Genomic DNA, 23,417 nt, shown 5'->3' with positions numbered 1-23,417 from the left:
TGAGGTTTCAAGGGTTAGCCCTTTGTCCGAGTGAATTCACAGTATCTTTTAGTTTAGAAACCAATCAGTTCATTTTTCAGTCATAAAATGATGAACAATTATTCCTTGGGCGCGCATTGAATATAAGATGGCTACAATGTGCATGTATAACCAGTCTCATGAATGGAATAATATTGTTTTTAATTGTTAAATTCTGAACACTTGGACATTAAAGCCAATTAGTTTCCAGCTTGGCAACACATGATGCAATCACTTTCCATATTAGGTCATATGGTATACAAGCTGATAACTGAGATTGAGTAAACCAATCAGAAAGCTACATGTGTAGAAACGCAATATCCGAGGTCGAAAATTTAATAATTTGGTTTATGCATTGTTATTTTCACAATTTTAGAAACAAGTTGTAGTTTGCAAGTCTTCTTTTGTAGTTGGAAACAATTTTGATCAGCACCGTAACTTCAACTGTATGGCACTTGATTAAGAAATAATAACTATTATAATTGCAATTTCGTCTCAAAGTCTGATTCCAGAAATGTAATTTTGCATCCACTAAAAAATTATTCTTTTCTAAACGTCAACTTGACCAGTTAACAGGGGATAAATAGCCGTTCTATAAGGTAACTTTGCTAAGTGGCCTACTGCATTCAAGGTGTTAATAATTTTTTGTTTTTATTTCAGCCATGAATATCTGCTTTTCTTCCATCAAAAATTAGTTCCTGATGTTTCCATTTCTTTTATTCTGCCAGGGTCCTTTTCCAAGGTATTTGCCATTTTCCGAGGGTATGATAAACGTTTACAAAGAGGTACGTCGATAATATGATTTGTCAGTCATCCCAATGAAGTAAAGTTTCGCCATGGCTCCTACTAAGGCAGAAAATAACTTTTTAGTACCTTTTAGGAACTAATATTTCGTTTTTTTCCACAGGTCAAACACTACATTAAATCATGTTTAGAATTCAATGAAAACCTTAATGTCAGGTAGGAATGGTGTTTATTGTATATTTATTTATGTTTCCATTGTTGTAAAAGAACAGACTGCCAAAATAGCGTCGTGTGCATCAACAAGAACTCCGTTTTTCGGTAGACTCACTCTCTGTTGATTGTTGGAAGTACTTATTTTCTTCGGTTTTGCCTGATAGAAGAAGTAAACCCAAAACTACATTGTATGTATGCATCTATTTACTTAGTTGACCGCTTCCCTCAGTGGCTTTTCAGGGCCAATGAAGGAATCACAACTGGTGACTGACAGGCTAGTCGATCATTTAATTTACAAGCATAGCCGAGAAGGTTAAGAGGTATAAACTACCCTGACCAACTTCAGCTTGAGGTTTCATGGGGACTTGAACACGGGATCTCCGAATCGCATGTATGCTTGGAGATGTGATGTTGATTTTCTGTATTTGTTACTATTGGCCAAACTAACCTCTCGACTTTTTTGCTCTTGGCCTACACTATATGCCAGTCGTTTAGAAATTACTTCGACAGTATAGGCGAAGAATCGATTTTAATGCCATTACTATCGTAATTGCGACGAAAAAGTAACCCATGCTTAATAGCAGAGAAGGCAACGGTAGAAATTTAAATCCTAAGCATATAGTGTAGTCAAGCTCTTTCACTTAAATTGAGTCGGAGAAGAACACGTCATTTGTTTTGTTATTTGAGTAGTCGTTCGTGATCAGTATACTTTATGCTACTCTGGCAGGTCAATCTGGAACCGTGCCACAGCTGTAGGCGCCAAAAGCTTTCTTATTCGTTTGTTTGTTTGTATTTTTCAGCCAAACCGAGATTGGAGACTCAGTACGGAAGTCGACAAATTTGCTTCTAACGCGAACACTGAATGGTGAGTGAAATTATGAGGCTGTGCCGGGGGGTTCTGTTTTTCTTCCACTCAGTATGGCCGGTTCGGGAGAGGTACATGTGTATCTTTAGTGCCGTGTGTGGACCATTTGTACATTTTGGGGAGAAGGAATGGCGCAGTGGCGAGAGCTCTCGCCTCCCACCAATGTGGCCCGGGTTCGACTCCTAGACTTGGCATCAAATGTGGGTTGAGTTTGTTGGTTCTCTTCCCCACTCCGAGAGGTTTTTCTCCGGGCACTCCGGTTTCCAATAACACACCGTCTTGTATGATGAAATTGTTCCTGTGAAGGTACGCTCGGTTGCTGCTATTTTAAAAACCCGGTATTTTTAGTAGCAATTTTCATTATGTTGTTTTCTGTACATTGATTGTCATTGAACCGTTCTGGACGTTGGACGCGAAAGACGTTGGGCGGTTGGCCATCTTTTCTTTTCATGCCAAGTAAAGTCTGTTTAACCGAAGTGAAAGTTGATCTAAAATCGTCTATTTTCTCTTAGGTTGCATCACATCACTTATCAGGAAACCAGGACTTTCAATTCCCCAGGTGTGTTTCTCTTTGTGAAATTATAACAATACTTGATTCACTTTAAAAATTTACCCAACCCAAAATATTTGGTTCGTTAGGCAACGATTTTTCTCGAAAGACTTTTGAAGATAACACAAATGACGGCACAACGGCTATAAGGGTGATTAATGGGACACTCATTTTTGTTTTTTTAGTTGGTGCAGCTGTCTATCAACACAATTCACTTGGAAGCTGCATGTGCCCACCTTGAGGAACACGTCAATTCTGTGACAGGGTAAGGGTGATGTTGTTGAGAGCTATTAAAGGCGTAGAAACACCAGCAGCACTTTAGTCAAAAGTGCCGTTCCACGTTAATGTCATGCAAAGTGCATTGTAGACTACGAGCATTCCCTCTATCTCCGCTTAGTTTGTTCGAGCGCGAGGAGAAGACAGGCACGAGAAAAAAATGACCGCACAAAATCTTTTGCGTGACAAGTTACTTGTCACGCAACAGAAATGAAAAATGCCGCATGGGAAAACTTGTACAACTTGTGCAAAAAGTAAAATCACGTTCTACTTGTTATTTGGTGTTTAGTACAATGTTTTTCAACATTCGTCGGGTTTTGATTGCGTCACCATGCAACGTTTTTATCATTGCTGCGCGAGAAATATGACAAAAATGTTGCTCGTATATTTCAAGTTGCAATAACGGTTACCCAAAAATGGGTAGCCTTCTCTTGAGATTTGGTACCCGACATTTCTCCTGTTTAAACGTGTTTCTTATCCGGGTGAAAAAAGCGGAAGCGCGCCAGCGGAGAACCGTAGGTAAGTTTTTTTGGGAAATCCATCCATGCGAGAAATTTTGGTTATGACGTCACGTCCGTCCGTCCGTCCGTCCGCCCGCTCGTGCAGACTGTCGGGGTGGAGGTGGAGAGACAGGACAGCCTCTGGGGACGGGAGGGTTCGGGCAATTTTCCTTAGCGGGAAATCGCGTGGCAGTGGGGTGTTGCATTTGGCATTTTCTAGCCGGAAATCATATTAGTGACGAGCAACGGGATAAAGAGCAGGAAAAAACACGAGAGAAGAGGCGACGAAATTTGAGAACTTTAAGCGAAGAAATCCTCGAGAAAAGCCGAGGAAGGAGAAGAAGAGAAAATTTCATAGAAAATCATCGTAAAGCTGAGAAAAATAGAGCGAAAGACAAAACACTTATTTACAACGGTCAGCTTTCAGGTAAGGTAAAGTTTTCCTTCTTTAATAATAAGCTTATGCCTCGCTGCCTCACATATTTTGTAGAACTAGCTAAAAAAGGACCTGAAAGCGTTTGCAATTCCGTGTTGACAGAGATTCTTACATATTTCGATAATTACGTTTATAGGCTTTTTGTCTGAAATAAGTGTCCGGTTGTGAGCTGGTTAGTTTGACCGTGAAATTGCATTCGAGTAAGCGAATTTACTACACTTTAGGTTGACTTTTTAATTTGTAAAGATTTTTGCTGTTGTTCTGAACTGAAGAGAGAGGGAGTAAAGTTTGTCCGTCAAACGGAAAATGTTGTGAAAGAGATTACTGTGCATGTAATTTCAGTTTTAGTTGTTGATTAAAATTGTTAGCTTTTGTTTGCAAGGCTTGTTTGTTTACTGCTGTCAGCTCAGAGGTGTTTGATCACTTTAAACTGTACACACTAATGACGATTAATTTGGACTTTATGCAGAAGCATAATTATTTCCATAAACACTATACATGTATTGCTTTCTGGGGTTAGAAAGGGGAGCTCCGCTTTTAGGCTTGGCTATTAATCTATATATTATACGTTTATTCGGAAGAAAAAAATATTGACATATTGAAAAAAAAAATTTTCTGGCAGTTAGCGATGTGGTAGTCTAGTGGTTAAGTGAAAGGGTTATTGATCGGACATTCCCAGGTGCGAGTCCTGCGAGTTCAGGCATTGTGTTCGGATTTTCTATTTTCTATCAAGCGCTTAGCGTCCTCAATTGACGATAGTAGTCAGTATAGAGAAACGTCGTCATTGTCGATAATCGTCATTTCAGAGGTAGAGGATGCGTTGGTTATTTGCTCTTTTCCCTAAAAATGCTATTGGGTGGGGTGGGGAGCATTGTTAGCCTTCTTTTCAATCTATGATCCAAAAGTTCGAAAAATGTGAAAAATGTTGACACTTTTCGTCAATGGCTGTAGCTCCAAAAGACATGTAAGTAGTTACTTTTCTTAAAATTGTTGGTGTCATATCGAGACTTGTGATTTTTTTCTCATCTCGACAAAAGATTTCATTCTGCGAGATGGACTTGTAGCGATGAACAAAGTGCTTGTGGGAATAACTACTTCTCAATGTCTTTTTTTTTCATAGCACATCCAGTGAAATAACAAACGTTTCTCGTGTCTACGGCTTGTCATCGTTCAAGGTAAGCTAAGTTATATTGCTTCGTGTTATCAACAATTTTTTTCCTGCTTTTTATCGACCGTATATGAGTTCGCCTTCTCTGTTTTATTTAAAAAAAAGAGGTGATTTGAGTTTTGCGGATGGGCTTGTGCCTTCCTCAGATTTGAAAGGAACGAAATGATCTCCCATTTTAATCGTTAACTGACTCGTTTAAATAAATTTTTTAAAACTTATTTACAAGAAGAATATGTGTTAATGTTAAAGACGTTTGTTCGGGGAGAATAAGCAAGGTTCCTTGTCGTAACGTTTATCTCCAGCCTGTGAGGACACGAGAAATGTTGAGAAGGGCTCACTGGGGTTTCTCCATGTTCATAAAAGTTACCAAAATCAGATTTTCTCATTACTTGCAATCTTGGACAAATGTAACGTTATGTTCAAAATCAAGAGGTTGAGGAGATGGTGTACACATTGACATAAGGTGAAACATAAAGATGTCCACTTTTGTAACTAAAGCAAAAGAAAAGTGAATGCAACCACAGCGGGTTCCAGAACCAATGTGAACTCCATCCAACACTTGATCGAACAAAAAATGTAGGACGAACACCATCCAACATGGGTGGCCAAACTTTCGAACAATGTTGGATCGAGCAAAGTTGGAAAGTCGAATCCAACTTTGTTCGATAGTTTGGCCAGGGCTTAAGATAAAAAATGAATACGATTCCTTCTTATGGTTACGCTGAAAGCCGCTTTAGTCGATCCCGCGGACGGTACACTGGTTATGCTTTTGTTTGTGCTTGAAGCTTGAGTCAGCCGGCATCTGTCGCAATGTAAACCAATCTAAAACCTATAGGTTGCAACTTCCATGGTATTTAACCTAGTTTAGCTCTATCCTGCCGGGAACGATTTGGCTAACGGTAAATATGTCCTACCCTGGTTACAGCTCTGAGGCTATTTTTACTCAGTTCTGAAAATGCTAGTAAGTTAGGTGTTCACATGTAATAGCGAAGATATCGATGACGTCACCTATTGATATTAATGTGCCAACCAGAGCCTTATTGGATGCCGAAACAAAAGGTTCTTTCGTTCTGTGGTTGGCAAATTTGAATATCGAAAGAAATTTGACGTCAATGTTTGTAAACAGATATTTTCCCTATATGTTATTTCGTTGACAGTGTACATGTCACATTTTAAACAGGATATGCGAGCTGAGGCGGAGCAGCAAGTCTATGAAAGACTCAACATGAAAATAGAGGAATTTTTACAATTAGGTTTGTAGGAAAATATTCAGCCTTTTTTAATTTGCTGTTAGGAAAACCAACCAAGCAACCCCATAACATTTAAGTTACATCATTAGGGACTTAAAGATCTACGACGACGACGTTGACGAAAATGTCACTAAAAGTATAACTTTGCACTATCGAAGTCTTTCGCGATCATACAGTGTTGTTCACGTCCTACAATGTGGACGAAGTACGCAGAAAAATGAATGGGAACTAGCGGCTACGCGGAGTCAAAACTCATGTTGTCGTCAGAACCTCGACAGGGAGCTTACGCAAGGCAACGAAGACGGCTACGAGAACACCACAAAACGATGGACTAAATGAAGGAAGGCTCTGCACGCCATGCACGAGTGTTTTGTATTTTGGCTCATTTCTTTGCCGTCCTCGTCCTGACATTAGGGAGCTTACGCAACAGGACGGCTGGAAGACTCAGGACTGCAGAATGACGAAAAAATGTCGCGTAAGATTGGAAATGCACAGTCTCGCGCGACATTTTTTCGTCATTCTGCCGTCCTGAATCTTCCAGCCGTCCTGTTACGTAAGCTCCCTAATGACGTGAATTGACCAAATTTGAGGTTGTGTAGAGGACGTGTGAACCTGACGAAACATTTTTAATTTTCTACCCAAACAATCACACCGTTCATACCAGTTTTATTCCTACAATGTGGATACACACTTTCCATTCGGAACGACTTGGAGTTATCACAAAATTATTACAATAACGGGAAATAATAGTGGTGATGTCACGTCGTTCTTTGGCATAGTACCGCAAAAATGTGCTCCAAATTGCGTGCGCCTTCGTGCGACTTCGTGAAATGACGTCAATCTTTAAATTTTAGTCTTTTTACTCGAGGTACTTTAAGCTTTCCTCAAAGTATGTCACAAGTTGAATATAACTTCCTTCACCGCTGTGGTCTGTGAAAAACCTAGCATGCTGTACAGTTTATGGCTTCATGTTCTACACACCCCTAATCGTTTTCTTTTCTTGAGAGTTTTCTTAGGTCGCAAAAAGTATGATTCTGAACTATGATGTAAACTAAAGGTTCTAACAGCGATGCCGTTTCATCATTCGTCAATTAGTTGTTGAAGAGATGTATTCATTAATGATGACGCTGTAGTACCCTAGGTATCCAAGGGCTTCTAAACGGAGCGGAGCCTTGACCCTTCGAATACTAATCCCAGTTCTCTAACCCTTATGGAACTTTGATGCAAGGTGAAAATTTGAAGCCGGCACGAGACAAGCGTAAGCTTACCTTATACTTGAAGCAGTGTTTCAGATACCTGACTGTGTAACAGTCTGTCAACTGTGCAAACAAATCGATTTTACACAGAACATTACTAGTGAATTTCCAGCAACTAAACAAAAAAAAGGAAATCAGCATACTTAATGGCGAGAGTATCATTTTGAATTGTCAATGTTTCTTGATTTCAGCGAATTATAACTGGGTACCAGACAAGACAAGATTGCATGCTAGTAGTTATTTAGTTGATTTATTGGACTATCTTCAAACCACTTTTCTGAACTTCTCGACGTTGCCGGTAAGTCATCCGCTCAGTCTCCCTTAGTCTTGTTTGCTTTTATATGGCTCGATATTGAGCTTAAGTAACGAGATCGTTATAGTCCCTGCTGTCAACTACAGGTGCGGGCTTGGTGCATTGGAAAGAGCTCCCGGACTGAGCAACATATGTGGATAGAGCTTCAGTCTTATCAATCTTCTGGTCACGGAGTTTTCCATTGCCAACGAATACCAATTATATTTGATTTGATTTGATTTGATTTCACTTTATTTGAAGCCTCCCAATTAGTAGAGCAAATGTTTCTCAGCTATAACCTTGAGACTTTAATTCTTAGTTTGCATCCACGTGATGAGACGGCCATGCTGGTGTGCAAAACAATATACACTTAATGTATGGTCCCGAGGGAAACAGTTAGTTTTGTTTTCCCAAGAGTCCTGATGTTTCCCGAGACGAAGTCGAGAAAACGAAACTAACTAGTTTCCGAGTTAGGGACCAGACATTAAGTTCTTTGTTATATATTTAGACTTTTCCTGCAACAATCCAGCAAAACATCCGGAGCGGAATTGCTGTCCTGGTCGGGATACATTTGAATTTGATCAGGGCCACGTGACAAAGAATCAACCAATCACAGTGCTCGTTTTGTTGAGCGAAAGTCTAGATATATAACAATAGAAAATGGTCGCGCAAGTTTTGCATAATAATAGAGTCAAATTCCTGAGAGACATTTTACTGCATTGTTTTGTACACCAACATGGCGGCCGTGACGTCAGATGCAAACCATCAATAAGGCGACGACTGGGAGGACTACAACAACGACGGTGACCTTATTTGGCCCTCTTGTAGTTCTCGCACTAGATAACATCATACCACAGAAGTCCCGTTGACCTCAAACATTGAAATTACTTTGTGTCTCTGTAGGGCAACGTGGCTCAGACAGCTTGTATGTCGTCTTGCAAATACCTGGCTACCAAGCTTAGAGGAATGCTGTTAGATGAAGAGGTGAGACAAAAAATATCCATTGTTTGATTTTTTAATGAAACTAGCACTTCTGTTGAATACAACTCGTCGTCGGCAGTCCATCTTGATCGATGATCACTAAATGATGAAAACAACCGCAACTCGGGCAGAAACAACAGAAACCAAAACGCCCGCTGTAACACTGTGAACAAAAAGAAGTGACGAACACCCGCTGATAAAAAGGAATGTTTTGTTATCTGTTTTAGGAAAAAATGAAAGAACCGTTGTTGTTCTGTCATCGCTAGTTCAGTTTTGCTACTTACTTTTATTGTATTCTCGAAAGAGAGAAATGATCCCCGCACTCATCTGGACAATTTAAGCAATTGTCTCTTATAGACACCTGAAAAATTCAAGTAGCTCCGACGGGATTCGAATCCATGAACCTCTGCGATGCCAGTGCAATGCTCGTCCAACTGAACTATGAAGCCACGCAGTTGAGAACAGGTTAATTTGTTTGACCCCTGTATTCCCGTGAAAGGACTAGATGGAAGAAGTGTATAGATTTGTTGAACTGCGGGCTATGAGACGAAAGAGAGAAATGATCCTCACACTGAATTATCTGGACAATTGTAATTCTATATTATTACTGTTACTGTATTTACGCTTTTTGTGCTAATTAGTGTATACGGTAATAATAATAATAATGATGATGATGATGATCATGATGATAATAAGAAGAAGAATAAGAATAACGGAAAGTTGCTTAGTATCTGAACAGAAAGATTGACTTGAGTAACTGACGCCCCAGGTGCATGGTTTGCGCCCGGCTGATGCACTAAAAGAACTCCAGCAAAGACTGTGATAGTATAGATGATGATGATAATCATAATAATAATAATAATAATAATAATAATAATAATAATAATAATAAGAAGAAGAAGAAGAAGAAGAAGAAGAAGAAGAAGAAGAAGAAGCAGAATGACTTTATTAGCGTGTCAATATTCTCTGCTAATATAGGGCACCTAACTGAAATCTCTAACAACGTAACTAGAATTATCAAATAGAATGCAAAATATCAATAAGTTACCATTAGAAGAATACAAATGACCACAATTAGGAGTAATGAAATCGTGAATTACATAAATAACACCCACTGCATCCGTCTAAGATGTTACTTATAGATCAAGTATACCAATCCTTATCTTAAAATGATTGAGACTGAAAGCCAATCTGTCTTTAATTTACTCGATAGCTTGCTCAAGAGTCAAGGGCCTAAGTATCTTATCGAGTGTTTTCCATACTTGGCAGTGCTTAGACTAGGTAGATAGAAATCCGTGTGCCGTAAATTATAGGAACTGTTAGTCATGAACATATCACAAATTACCTGTCAGAACAAATTATGTTTTATCATATGGCCCGTATGAGGGCCGTACGCATTATCGCGAGCGGCGGCGGAAAAAGCCGAACGCCCCTACTAGGAACGCGTACTGCTCCGTGCGATTCAATTTTAGGGAATTTCGTCGCGGCTTTTAAACATCCAAGTAATTTACAGCCAGAAAAGCAAATGCAAACAGCATATTAGATAAATTTTCTGTGCAGATTTTTGTTTTTTATTTTGTCCTAACTTCATCTTCTGAGTGCTAGAGCCCATATGATAAAATGCTTATTGACTGAGTTAAGGTCAGGCCGGACTGGAAAATATTTGGCCCTCGGTCATGGCGCATGGACCTCGCTGTGCTCGGGCCAAATAATTTCCTGTCCGGCGCTCCCACTCAGTCAATAAGTACATAACACTTTATACATTAAAATACATATATCTTGTAGTCTCCTATTAAACAAGGATCTTAACTTAACTTAACTTAACTTAACTCATTATTATTTCGTTACTGCTTTTGCTGTTGTAGGTAAAACACATGAATGCGCTCGGCCTTGAAGCGTTTAACCAGGATCTTCGAAAATGTGAAGGTACGGTATCTGATACAATAATCAACTTTATGCATGTTGTTGACACGTAACGATTGACATTGACCAACTTTTGTCCTTTGATGCAAATCAAATCAAATCAAACGAGAGGGTAATACCGAATTACCCTGAGAAATAACTGTCGGAGAAGAGTAGCGAGAGCCAGCAAACTCCACCCACACAGGTTGTTTGAAAGGCTGGATAGAGATTTCACAAGTAGACGGTGTTACCTGGTTTTTGAACAACTAAGGGAAGGTTTATGAAAAAAGGACTATGCCATGGGTAAGCCATTGATCGACTAGTATTCCATCCATGTAAGGAAGCATACCCAGTTGATGGCTGAATACACTCGATTAGAGCGGCCACTTCCGGTAGGAAGCCTCGTTTGAGGGCGCTTTCTATTATGTCTAGTGGGGCGAACAAGAAGACACGAAGACTTGATGAAATGTGTTGATTGCGATTTTCAGTAAAGATAAAGCATTCATTCCCTGTAAATCGGAGTAATTGAATTTTTGTCTTTTGCTTTACTTTCATATGGTAAATTTAGTCGTTGCGAAGCTTCGCCCGCTGAAACGTGGGGTTGTGTTGTACCTCTTTGAACGGTCTTCAGGATTGACCAAAAGAACAAAAGAACAAGCAAAGATAATAGATTTTGAACAGAAAGCAATAAGAAGTACGGCACTGTATAGCCAATGAAAATTTATGTTCAACAAGAGGTACGACCGACCCTACCGGAAACGTGGCAATCCAAGGAACACGTGCTCCCTATCAGGTTTCCTTTCTTAAGCGTCCATTCTTAAGCGAAGTGTTTAAAACGCTTGTGATCTGGTTTTCCAGAGTTCGTCAACTCGAATCCAGTGGAGGGAATAAGTGAGGGCATTCTACAGATGACGTTTCTTGAACTCAGACAGGTATGAGCGTGGTAGGGAATAGAAAGTAACTCTATCCAACTCAGCACATTGCACTCGTTGTGAACTGCATCTGAGTAAATTACGGCTGGAATAGTCAAACGTTCAGATTTCATAAAAAGACTTGACAATTTGATCCAGTCAGTAGAGAAGCCGTATTCTGCATAATCAAAACGTTAATCAGATTTCTAAGGTCATTTTTACCCAGTGGAAACAAATCATGCCACGAAATCTTTCGCGTAGATATGGTCCACTTCTTGAATAATGTGAAACTCATGGAAGGCACTCTTCTAATCTCAGAGTACTACCAATTTTTTATGTTCTTTTTTTGTTAGTTGATCGATTTACTGTTAAATGAAGACTGGTCCACTTATTTTGCTGATCATGGATCCACTTCAAGTAAATACAGCCGTGTGAACCCTTACGTGGTGGCTAAACTTCTTGAAAAGTAAGTTATTGATTTAAAACGTCATTAACCTTTGTCATAAAACCCAAGGTAGTGGTTACCTCTGGTAAGCGACCCAGGAATCATTTATTTTGAGGTTGACCACCGGAAGGAGCTCATTTCAAATATTGTTGAGGCTCGACACATTGTGCATAGTGTGTGATGCGCAAATAGACAGATACCATTTAAATCACAGCTGCATTCAACGTTTTAAAGATACATTTGAGTGGATGGCTTAATTAAGAAGAGACGGTCCTACTATGCGATAGGTGTGAGTGTATTAGAGAGGAGCACTGGTAAAGTGCTTATAAACCAAGGAATAGACAATGTTGACCCTCCTCATGCTGTGATAAACGCGAAGCCCGGTTTCGTTTAGAACGAGACTAGTCTTGTTCCCTGGGTCACGCTTCCATGTCGGTATGTAATGCCTTAGAGTGTTTGGAAGTGACTGTGAGTACATCCCACTCCTCCCTTTCCAAACTAAACCGTTGCTTATGGTAAAGATTGCCAACAGGTATTGTTTAATATATACTTTGTATTTAAGTAAGTGATGTGGCGAGGTAACTCTGTGGTTAGTCCTGGGCACGTCACGTGTCTCAGTCCTTGGCGGAAAAATCCAAAGACTTAACCGATTGTTAGGTATCTCTTAACCAACAGGCTTTGAAGGAGAAGTAAGAAAGGTAAAGGTTAAGTCTCTCTTACGAGCCTAGAAAGGCCCATCAGGCCGGCGCTTATCTCCGGTTTCCGTAGCATGAAGCGACTAGAAGTATTTCTACTTTCCCCTGGATGGGATGCTAGTCCATCGCAGGGTTGCCCCAGCATTTTCGCCGGTACCCATTTGTACACCTGGGTTGAGAGAGGCACTGTGAGAGTAAAGTGTCTTGCCCAACAACACAACAAAATGTCCCCGGCCAGGACCCGAACCCGGACCACTCGATCCGGAGTCGAGCATTCTAACCATAAGGCCATCGTACACTGCTCGTTATTTGTATCACCTTGATCAGACCACTTGATCAGACTTGCTTCTTCAATGCTGCGATTGTTGATTCTGATATGCTGATATTTCCTTGAATTAGAATGATGGACACCGGGAAAAAGCGGATGATTACGCTGAAGAAATCCGAGCGTGACCGCAAAAAGATGAATGAGACAATCCTGAAGCGACTTAAGACCCTGGATGCAGAAGCCGCCGGTGCATCAATTATGTCATGATTTCTGCATGCAATTACAGCAAGGAAAAAAATTCTTCCCGAAGCCTGGGCGTTTGTTGTAATGCCCCATCGAACTGCAAGAGGAAAATACGCTAAGTTTTCTTCAGCATGTGAAATGTGTGGCACAGCGAAGAAAACGACCAAACGAGAGAATGGCTGGCTGCCTTGAAGGAGCAGAATTTTCAAAGTTGAAAACTATATCAAGGACTAGCTTTTTCATTGCATTTTTTACTTATTGGAGAAAGGATCACGAAGCAGGTTTTCGTTCAAAACAATGATATCACTTACCTTAATTTCTAATTATTAAGCCATCTCGCCAGGGAGGTATTTTCCGTGTGTTGCAAAGGACGTCACTCGAGTTCTTTTGGCACTTTTTGAGTAGCAACACAAACAGAAGGTAAAATTGTACTGAGAGGATTCAAAATTTTGTTTCGTATTTTTGTACCTTTTTTCTGTCACTGGATCGCGTGGTTAGGTGTCTACAACAGGATTATAGGAGCTTTATCAAGGAAGGGGACGATCTTTACAATTGCTAAAAAAGCAGTATAAATTCACATTAATGAATTACTTCGCAGTCGTTTAACTCGTTCTGCGGATAACTATTTTCCACCTGTCCAGTAATTAAACCATTTTGTTCGAGCTTTGTATGAGCGATCTGATCTTAGATGACAAAAATTTTTATTTTCAGGAGCTGACGAATATAAGTTTGGGGCGAAAACTTTAAACGCATAAAAGAGGAAGCGTTTTTTCAAGTGCATTAGAGTGGATTCTGCCCAAGACCTATTTTGTTTTTGTTATGTAACCAATCCCTCTCGGACCCTCCTTGGTTTGAAAAGACTCCTTTGCAGCTCAACATTTTTCTTAAGCATAAATATTATTCATTTATTTATGAAACAAAGCCAAGTCTTTAATGTAATAGCTCCTCCCAAACCATCAGTTGAATCCCAAGCCAGTCAGTTTTTGGCTTTCGCCAGTCTCGAGCCCGATGTAGAATTTCAGAAATCTGTTTCCAATCTGTTCTTCTCTATTATTAAGGGAAGCTGGTTCACGAATTACAAGCAAATTAGTTGTTCCCAAAAGTTGTTTTGCTTACTTTTCCTCACGCGTTCCCAAAAAGTCACTTTCTTTTAAACATGAAAGCTAAACTGCTTGCAATTAAGTAGTGAGAGTATTTTTTGTTTTCGCATAAAAATACTTTGTTACCGCTAGATATGTTTCGGCAACGCGAAGGGTAAATTATTTTGAGAAAGAAATCAGTACATAGGTATGAACTACTTTTCATATGCAAAACTGATTATTAATTTTCCAGACAGTAAATTAAAGAAAAAGTAACAGACTAACAAACGTCCGGGATGACCCGGAAACTGGAGCAATTGTGAAATCTGTTCCTTACTTTTTCCCTTTTTTTTTTGTATTTTTCTCCTTATTTTTCTCAAATTATAGATTTTATGTGCCTCACCGCAAAGTTTGGAATTGGATTTGTTTAGGCCCGCCATTACTTTTTGTTATGCAATTGAAATTTTAACCACTTTTGTATGGACAATTTTATAAGTTTACTAATAAGAAATTGTGTACATACTATCCACTATCAAATAGATAGAGAGATTTAGGTTAAAATGTAATTCAGCAATGTAAAAAAAAGTAGTAGCTCTAAATTAAATTTGATGAGTACGAAATAAATGCAAGTTGTACGAGGACAAAAGAATTGTGCTACTTATTTCCTTGATTTCTTCGCGATTTCACAACTCTCGCGCACGATCTATCTTCAGGCCTGCGTAATTGGATGCACTTACAGCAGCCATGCAGCGGTTGTACAAAGGTGGCATTTAAGTAAGGCCTCGGGTGCTGCTTTTCTGCACGACGATTGAGTCCGGGATTTCGATCAAGGCGTCAGTTACCGTATTTACTCGATTAAACGCCGCGGCGTTTATTGAATTTTGAACGTGTTCGATGCGGCGTTTATTTCCAAATCACAACTTCAGTAGATAATTAAACATGTTAAAGTTCCAATGTCTTGTTTTTTTGCCGAGATTGAATAGTAATGGGCTTGTGATCAATGTTCAGAAAGTTAAACGTGTACTTGTTTTTTTTCTTACAATCCTCAAATAAACACCGCATTCTTCTGATTGGGTGCGGCGTTTGATCGAGGGAGGCGTTTAATCGAGTAATTACGGTAAGCCAACTCTTTTGGTTCTCACTACCTTCAGATACCTTTTCCCTCGAAGAGATGTAAATGTGCTTTAGTTGACCGCTTCCTACAAGGGCTTTTCAGGATCAACCGGCTCAACGGGAGCGGATCGAGTGGATGTGAAGGTGCCCACGGCTGCCGCCATGCGATCACGGAGCTCCGCTAACCCAGCCAGAAGTAACTGACTGGGAGTCAATTTGAGGAGGGAGGAAAACTGGAGTACCCGGAGAAAAACCCTCGAAATCAGGTTGGGATCGACTGTAACTCAGCCCACGTATGACCCGAGGCCAGAGTTGAACCTGGGTCACAGAGGTGGGAGGTACGGTTGATGACCACTGAACTACGCAAGACAAGGGTATTATTGCAGAGCATAAATAATCGTGCAGCACGGATTTTAGCACGCATTCTTGCGGTACTCCTTAAAAGGACGACGTGAAATTACCAAATTTGAAGTTTTGACGACAACGCGAGCATGCAACAGGGAATCGTTCATTCTCTGTTTTCACTTTGTAACTTCTCGTACCAATTTATTATTAGCATACTTCGACCAAATTGTAAGACGTGAACGAGATAAAATAACCACGAAAGACGTATGATAAAGCAAAGCGACATTTTGAAGTGACGGTTTCGTCGACGTCGCCGTCGTAGATCTTAAGGTCCCTGGTACGTTTCCAAATACAGTCGAATCTCCCGTAAGCGTTCACCCAAAATGTCAAGCCTACAGTAGGTGGTCGTTTACGAGAAGTTAGACCACATTGAGCCGAAATTTTGCCTCATTAGCATATGGTAACTGCAGAGACTTACCCCATGCACCAATGTCCATCTAAACCTATGTAATAACTTTTATTAGTATATACTAAAACAGTGGATAGCGTTGAAAGCGGGCGCTCATTGGCTCGTCAAACTCCGAATATCCTGTGCCATTTACCTCCGAGCAACTCGGGAAAAAATGGCGTCCCGATTTGCATCCGTGACAAGTGAAGAAAACATCCAAATTAATTTTTTGTGCTGTATATTATCTCACTGTTTTAGTGTATACTAAAACAACTATTCACCTCATTGTCGGTGGCTAGCGTTGGATATTTACCTCGCCGCATCGCCGCTTGGTAAATATCCACCGCTACCCACCTCCACTTCGGTGAATAGTTGTTAATTATTATTTAGTATAAATACACAGGTGATTATACAAAATCGCGCGCTCTCATTGGCTCGCTATCACGGATTATCAGCCGATAATCACCTCGACGGACAAAATGGCTACCAGTAGTCGTTTTGCCACTGTAAGTGAAGATGATTTCGCGTTGAAATGTCTTTTTTCTCTTTTTTGAAATTATCACCTGTGTATTTATACTAAAACAATTATTCGCCTCAGGCTCAGTGATTATCGTTGAATATTCACCTCGACTTCGTCTCGGTGAATATTCACCGATAATCACTTCGCCTTCGACGAATAATTGTTAAATAAACACCAATGAAATACTTTCCCGCGAAAACATATCTGCACACTTGAAGATAACATGTTATTTTCACACGTGAAAAGATCACTGTTGCTATGGTTACATATGAAATCATGCCTTCCTATGCCTTTCGTGAAATGATTTAGTATTTCATTGGCGTTTATGTAATAAATAGAATACTACATGGCCGCGCAGAGATACGAAATTTCTCTTCGAGTGTTGAAAATTGAGAAATGTCTACCCAGGAATGCAATTTTGTTACGAGGTCTTACAATCCAATAGCCCTTTAGTTTTTCTTATTTGTATTACAATGTAATCTAACGTGGATGCGAGGCAATTTCGGGTTAAAACTACAAAATAGCCCGAAGTTGCCTTACATGCATGCTATATTATATTGTAATGCAAATGAGAAAAACTAACCGTGAAAAGGGCTATTTCCACAAGATTAATGTTCAGATGGATTTCGTGAGATTTTCTCCCCTTACAATCACTTATTGATCGTTAATTCTTTCATATTGTAATGTAAGCCTTTTATGAAATTAAGTTTTCTCCTTCCCACATCAAAACGTCTTGAAACAGAAGTTTTCACGCGCTATTACATTTGAAATTGCCTTTTATTCTTATTTTCTTATTTCATGATATTTTGTTGCGTGATAAAAAAAAATCAGAGCGAAGAAAGACCAAGCTGTTTCATTCCCGAAGTCTTTTGTGGCAGCTACAAAAGAATCGCTTGCGCAGACATCTTAGCATTCCCTTGACACGTCGCTTCTGACAGAGAAGAATAAAAACATTTCCTTCAGCTGGTGACAAGGAAAATAACCAGGATCGTTGCCAGCCATGATCTCTTAATTAATTCTGAACATGCGCAATACCGTAGTACTCTCCTTTTTAATAGTGTAGGTAATCACATGAGGCAGAGTAGAATTAAGAATAATAACACGCGTATTTTGCGCGCCTCGGGCAATTTCTGCAACTGGTGAAAATACGAGTGATGTTAATCGTTAATTTTACCAGTGGAAATACGATAACTTGTTTAACGTATAAAGGGAAATTTCGTCTCCAGAGTCCACTTTTCATTTGGTCAGCAGTAAGAATACGGACTCTGGCCACTTCCAAGGCAGGAAGTCCGCAAATCCCGTACTTCCTGCTCGTCTACGCACGCTCAGAAATATGAAACAACAGTGGTTGTCAACGGTTACAAAATGGACCTTCACTACGACTGCGCATAAATTGGAAGGGGCCAGAGCGCGTGTTCTTGGTGCTGACCAAAAGGAAAGCGGACTCTGGGGACGAGATTATACAAATGGGAAAAATTTTCTTTCATTGAGAAGGTCAAAATGCACGCTGTTGCATAATTTCGTAGAGAGTCATTTCAGTGACCAGTTAGCGTCAGTGAATCGCCACATTCACCCTAAAGCAGGAGCCCATTACCTTGAGCCTCAATCTTCCATATTAACCCTCTGAGTCAACCCTTTCCCGTATCTTTCTATTTTTAGAAGCACCTCGCAGGGGGGCTTCAGTAGGTGTTTTCATAATAGCCAATCATAAGAGACCTTTAGTCAGCCATTTATTACGTCACATACGTATGTGACGTATGTGAACCACTTCACTTATGTTTTGTCACATACGTCAAAATATAGTAGTTCTAAAAATTGAAAGATACAGGGCAGGGTTGACACAAGCGTACAATACAGATGGAAGCTCCGTGTAATAGGCTCCTGCCCTATAGACATTGCGTGACGTGGAAGATTATGAAAATTCCTGCCAAAGCTGAAATTCATCCAATCAGATGGCTACGATAAACAATGCGAACTTTTCAATACAAAAACAAACGGTCGAAAAGCCTGAAGGTTGAAGGTGGGCCTTTAATTGGCCTCTAAGCTGCTACCCCCTCCCCCATAAAAACTGTTTGGATGAAAAGGACATTTCTTCACGGTTTAATCCAACTACACGGCGCAAGATTTTTTTGTTCATCAATGTAAGCAATAGAGGACGTTTTCCGTGTTTCCATAGCCTCATCTAAATAGGGGGAGTTGGGACAATTCGAGACAGTTATGCAAACCTGAGACGCAGTACTCGTAGTACTTCTACTACTAGGTACCACTACCACTGCTGCTGCTGCTGCTGCTGCTGCTACTCCTACCACTACCACTACCACTACCACTACCACCACTACTACCACTACTACTACTACTACTACTACTACTACTACTACTACTACTACTACTACTGCTGCTACCACTGCATATGACAGCTGTTACTTTCACCTATTACCGCTGCTCGTGAATTATATTCACTTGTCATCTATATTGTGTTTTCTCGGTACGTACCAGGTTATTTTTTTGCTCTTGAGCCTCAGAAACAGAGGACCGAGGATCAGTTCTCTTATCGTCACAGTGACTTGTGCATCTAACTGGCAATTTAGATGGTGCTCCCGCCTCGTCAATACTCACATATGGACCAAGGGATAGCTGTATCGTATCATTTAGATGCGTGTGGCAATCTCCCTCGCTATGTGTGGTCACATACGTTTGCGTCTGAGGTATTTTCTCAGTCAGTCTCTCTTTAGCGCCAAGAAAAAATTGCGGTTCTTTAAATTGAGACAGACCCTCGAATCTGTTGCTTGGAAGTAACAACTGTGGGATGGTGTTTATTGAAATCGGCGCCGTAAAAGGGCTTGACAGAGGCAATACAACTCCTGGTGTGACAAAGATTTTGGAATCGCAGGAGATCTCGAATGTGATACCAGAAGGAGAAATACCGTAAGGAGCGCTGGGTTTCCTCATCCGGCCTTTTCTGGGAAGCAGTGTATTTGACTGAGTTACCTGCCCGTGGCGTTCTTTTTTCTGAATTTTACTTGCTATGGTCGCTTGTGTTGACCCTGCTGTTTCGCAATGTTTTAGAAGATTCATATACTCATTTTTGTAATATAAATATTCCTGGTAGAGGCTTATCCCCAGCTGGAGGCAGAACTGTAGGTATTTTTTGTTGATTTCGTAATCTTCTATCAGTTCAAAGTAGAGGACTTCAAGATTGTTGTACTTATCAAGAAGGATTGTATAATCCTTCTCTGCCTTACGCAGGTCGTCTTTTAATTTTTTTAAGTGCAGTTTTGCTTGTTTTAATTCCACAGCCAAATCCTGTTGAGCGTATCTCTGCCATTGGAAAGCTAGGCTCTTGAATTTGTTTATTTCCACCCGATGGATATGGTTATCATCCAGAAGCCATTGACGCTCGTTTACTAAGCTTTGAATGCTTATCTGTTGCCGTCTGATGATTTGAAGGAGTTGATCCTTGCTCATAGCACAACTATTTTTTTGCATGACTGATCCTGGAAACCATTCCTGGGTAACGTTTAAAATTTTTCTGTAAGTTAAAAGTCAATATCATATTTGAGTGGTATTCTTGAGACTAAAAGTTAAAATTGGCCAATCACAACAAAGCCAATCCAATGAGCCATTACAGTGCAGACCAAATACTGCAACACGTACAGCGCAAGCGCTGCGAAAAGTCACAACTTTTGATTTTGCTTTTTATGTGTGGTGAGACGTTGAAGCCCATCACCCAGATTAAAAAATGCGAAACTAAATAAAGCAATTGTAAAATTTCCTTCCAACAGTCCGCTTCTTCTGAACCAATAAGAAACCATTGCGTTAAAACCTTTTGAAAGGAGAATGGGGTTCACATATTTTCAAATTCACTTACCTATGATGAAAGCCTTTTCCAAAAATTAAATCTTTTTTTGCAAGTGATTAAGGGTAACACATTAAGTCTCTTAACAAAAGCAGCCTGGTTTCTTTCGCACGAATGGAGCAAAGTTTACAGGAATGCCGTTGGTTGTTATGGTGATGCTTGTTTCGTCATAATAAAGAAATCGGAGAGCGCGCTCTTATTCGAGTACCTTAAAGGCCCACCTTGAACAGACTTTTCAACCATTTGTTTTTGTTATGGTAATTGAAGGTCACCATGTTGGATTTGCTATTATCATGCAAATTAGCTACACACTTCTGAGGGGGCAAACAACACAAGTTCGAGAGGTTATAACGAACATCTTAGCCACACAGATGATACTTTCCTCGTCCATTGAATGTTTCTCACCTAATTAGTAAAATAGAATGATTACACAAGTTACTTCGATGTTTTTTTTAGTGAAAAATAAGTAGATAACGAGGTAGAAAGTCAAAATGTCAAAGGCAATCAAAAGATATAAAATTATTATGAGATACTTAATTCTGAATTCTAAATCTACTTTGAGCAATGTTATTTCAATATTTCGACGAGCCGATTTTCCGCTATTTGCCTTTTTTCCAATGTTTGCCCCCCAGCATAACACATGGCTAATTTGCATGACAATTTGAAAACCAACATGGCGGCTATCGTGAATAAGGCCTATTCGCATTGCTTTATACCGTAGCGATCTGTTTGGATGAATTTCAGCTTTGGCGGAATTTTTATATTTGAAAATTGTTTTGCGGCACGCAATGCCTGTCGGGGTGAAGATGCTCCTTTAAAATGGATGAGAGCAAGCCGTTACTTACAGTACGGAGAAACTGAAACGACATTATCACGATTTATATAATAACCCAAGTTATTCACGGATTTTGATTGGTTCTTGCCTATGATCTATCAGAGGACAGACGCACGATTGACGTCACCATCAGCTTTTATGCGAATAAAGTTTAATTCTTTATTATATAAAACAAACAGATTCCATGTAGCCGTGGGTCTGTTCAGTAATAAATCACAGAAGACGTCAAAATGTGGTAAGAACATCAGTGACACACTCGGCTATCGCCGCGTGTGCCACTTTTTTGTTCTTACCACACTTTGACGTCATCTGTGATCTATTTCTGAACAGACGCACGGCAACATGGAATCTATTTGTTAAATTGATTACGTACACTTGTGGTGATCAAAGCACTCCATGCAAGTCGGTACGGGCAGCTAAATTGGCCAATTATATCGCGCGTACAATGTGAGAGATATAGGTTGTTTGCCATTTACCAAAAATTTCCAGATATTTCAGTGGAAATTTCCACTGGGTTAAAAACGTGTTCCATTTAACTTAAATCCGTTCGCCGACCGATGATTGCGATTTTACGCGCCAAAATTAAAAATATGGCAGTGAACAGTCTGGAACTGGTGATTACTTTTCAAAACTTGTAAATGGAACGCACATTTCCATCGGAAAGTTTCCAACGGGAAAACAGGACTGCCTTTTCAGACGTCCCGCTGCTCTTGGAATTTTCCAGTGGAACGAACCAAAGAGTCATGTTCCATTAACAAGTAAGAAGCTGGGTTATTGAAGATACCAACTTACTTCACCCAAAAGTCAGAAGAGAAAATTGTTGTTACTGGGCGTACACCCAGATATCATTATAAATAAAAGCGAATTACTCAAGACCCATTCAATTCTCTGAGGAATGCAAATCAACAATTCCACTGGTACCTACTTACCGAGGTAATTAGCGACTAGGATTTCGAATGAAATGACCACCTAAGGTCATGCGCACACGCATTTTCCTAAGAAAGTCAACATAGCGCCAACAGCTATTTCGTAAATCTACTTGCCAAGCACGGGCACGTAAGGGAGGGATGTGGGCTTCATTTTGGTTTTGACATTATCTGAAAGAGGTTGAAGATTTGCTTCTTTATTCAGAATAAACAAGTCATAAAAATTTGATAGTATTTTCTAGCAATCAACACCTCAAAACTGGAACAAACGGGAAATTTGTGGCAAATGGTGTATTATCAGAAACCCATAAGGGTTTCTGGGTATTATTAAATACAAACATGCAGAATAAAGTAACAATGTGCGTCTATAGCGCCTCTCCTCGCGTTTTAGGAAGCACCGTGCGGTCTTGTTGAGCTCCAAATCTCCTTTGTCTTCCAGACCACACTTAGCCGGAAATGGAGGTTGCGAATGAAATGAATGACCTTATAGAAAACGATAGGTGTAAACGCGAGGAGACAAGCTATTTCAGATCGATTTCAGACATTGACGCCGCAAGGGACTAAATGTGGATTTTTCATTTTCATTTTCCGGGAAACTACTTCACACGTGTATTTTACCCGAAGTTCCAACTCTTAGCTGCGTGCGCTCTTGCTAAGCGCGCGCACCCGCGTGCTTGTATGCGTCATATGTGAAATTTGCGTAGTTCTCTTGCCCCTTGACAAACTTAAGCAGTACTACTGAAATGTCGGTTAAAAATGTAAACAGCGTTAATTTACTACATTGTCTACAATTTTGTCAATGTAATAAAATCACCACGGGAACACACTAGTTTTATCATCTAATAAAGAACTTTAAATTGGAGTAAAAAGGTTACAGGACGGAGGATGTGCTCTGGGAAAAAAAATCCCAAATGCCCGACCCATCATTCGTTTCTACTGCTAATCTCTGTTTTCACCGGGTTATTTGTGCCCTAGATGAATTTTGTTTTCTCTAGCATAAAACGACCGGTGGATTGCGTTGGCTTAAAATGCTACTATGATAAAAAAATCACTTTCCTTTTTTCTTCCCCTTTTCTAAAGTGTGTTTGCTTAACACCTCACTAGCAAAATTAATAGACTACTTTCATAAATGGCGACCACTTTCACATTTTTTTGCATTTACAAGGCTGTTGCCTAACAGGAGCCCGGTAGCCTGGGGCTCCCAAAGAATAGCTCTGGGCGCCTTAATTTTTCACAGCAACACCTTTCACTTCATATGTTAGGCTCCTAAGTTCTCAGCGTT

The 23,417-nt window shown here is 40.0% G+C and overlaps 2 protein-coding genes across 3 annotated transcripts in view; one reads left to right on the top strand and one right to left on the bottom strand.

Annotated features, from left to right (window-relative positions):
- The window catches only part of LOC138043109 (exocyst complex component 6B-like), a 34,100-nt gene extending 19,362 nt beyond the window's left edge, over nucleotides 1–14,738 (top strand). The window contains exons 19-31 of the mRNA XM_068889236.1: nucleotides 747–803; nucleotides 926–978; nucleotides 1,776–1,840; nucleotides 2,353–2,399; nucleotides 2,576–2,655; nucleotides 4,723–4,777; nucleotides 5,951–6,023; nucleotides 7,468–7,574; nucleotides 8,472–8,552; nucleotides 10,415–10,475; nucleotides 11,310–11,383; nucleotides 11,716–11,828; nucleotides 12,902–14,738. Of these exons, the coding sequence (XP_068745337.1) occupies nucleotides 747–803; nucleotides 926–978; nucleotides 1,776–1,840; nucleotides 2,353–2,399; nucleotides 2,576–2,655; nucleotides 4,723–4,777; nucleotides 5,951–6,023; nucleotides 7,468–7,574; nucleotides 8,472–8,552; nucleotides 10,415–10,475; nucleotides 11,310–11,383; nucleotides 11,716–11,828; nucleotides 12,902–13,037 (1,002 nt within the window). The 3' untranslated portion in view covers nucleotides 13,038–14,738. The remainder of the gene's footprint in view (nucleotides 1–746; nucleotides 804–925; nucleotides 979–1,775; nucleotides 1,841–2,352; nucleotides 2,400–2,575; nucleotides 2,656–4,722; nucleotides 4,778–5,950; nucleotides 6,024–7,467; nucleotides 7,575–8,471; nucleotides 8,553–10,414; nucleotides 10,476–11,309; nucleotides 11,384–11,715; nucleotides 11,829–12,901) is intronic.
- A 7,578-nt stretch (nucleotides 14,739–22,316) lies between these two features.
- LOC138043108 (uncharacterized) overlaps nucleotides 22,317–23,417 on the bottom strand; it is a 23,193-nt gene continuing 22,092 nt past the window's right edge. For both annotated transcript variants that reach the window (XM_068889233.1, XM_068889234.1), the window contains exon 18: nucleotides 22,317–23,417. This exon is cut by the window's right edge and continues 1,796 nt beyond it. The gene's annotated coding sequence lies outside the window, so the exon portion shown is untranslated.

Source organism: Montipora capricornis, chromosome 3 (genome assembly GCF_036669925.1).
Source record: "Montipora capricornis isolate CH-2021 chromosome 3, ASM3666992v2, whole genome shotgun sequence".
Classification (NCBI taxonomy): Eukaryota; Metazoa; Cnidaria; class Anthozoa; order Scleractinia; family Acroporidae; genus Montipora; species Montipora capricornis.
The sequence above is the reverse complement of the archived record's forward strand: the minus strand, read 5'-3'. Positions and strand labels throughout refer to the sequence as shown.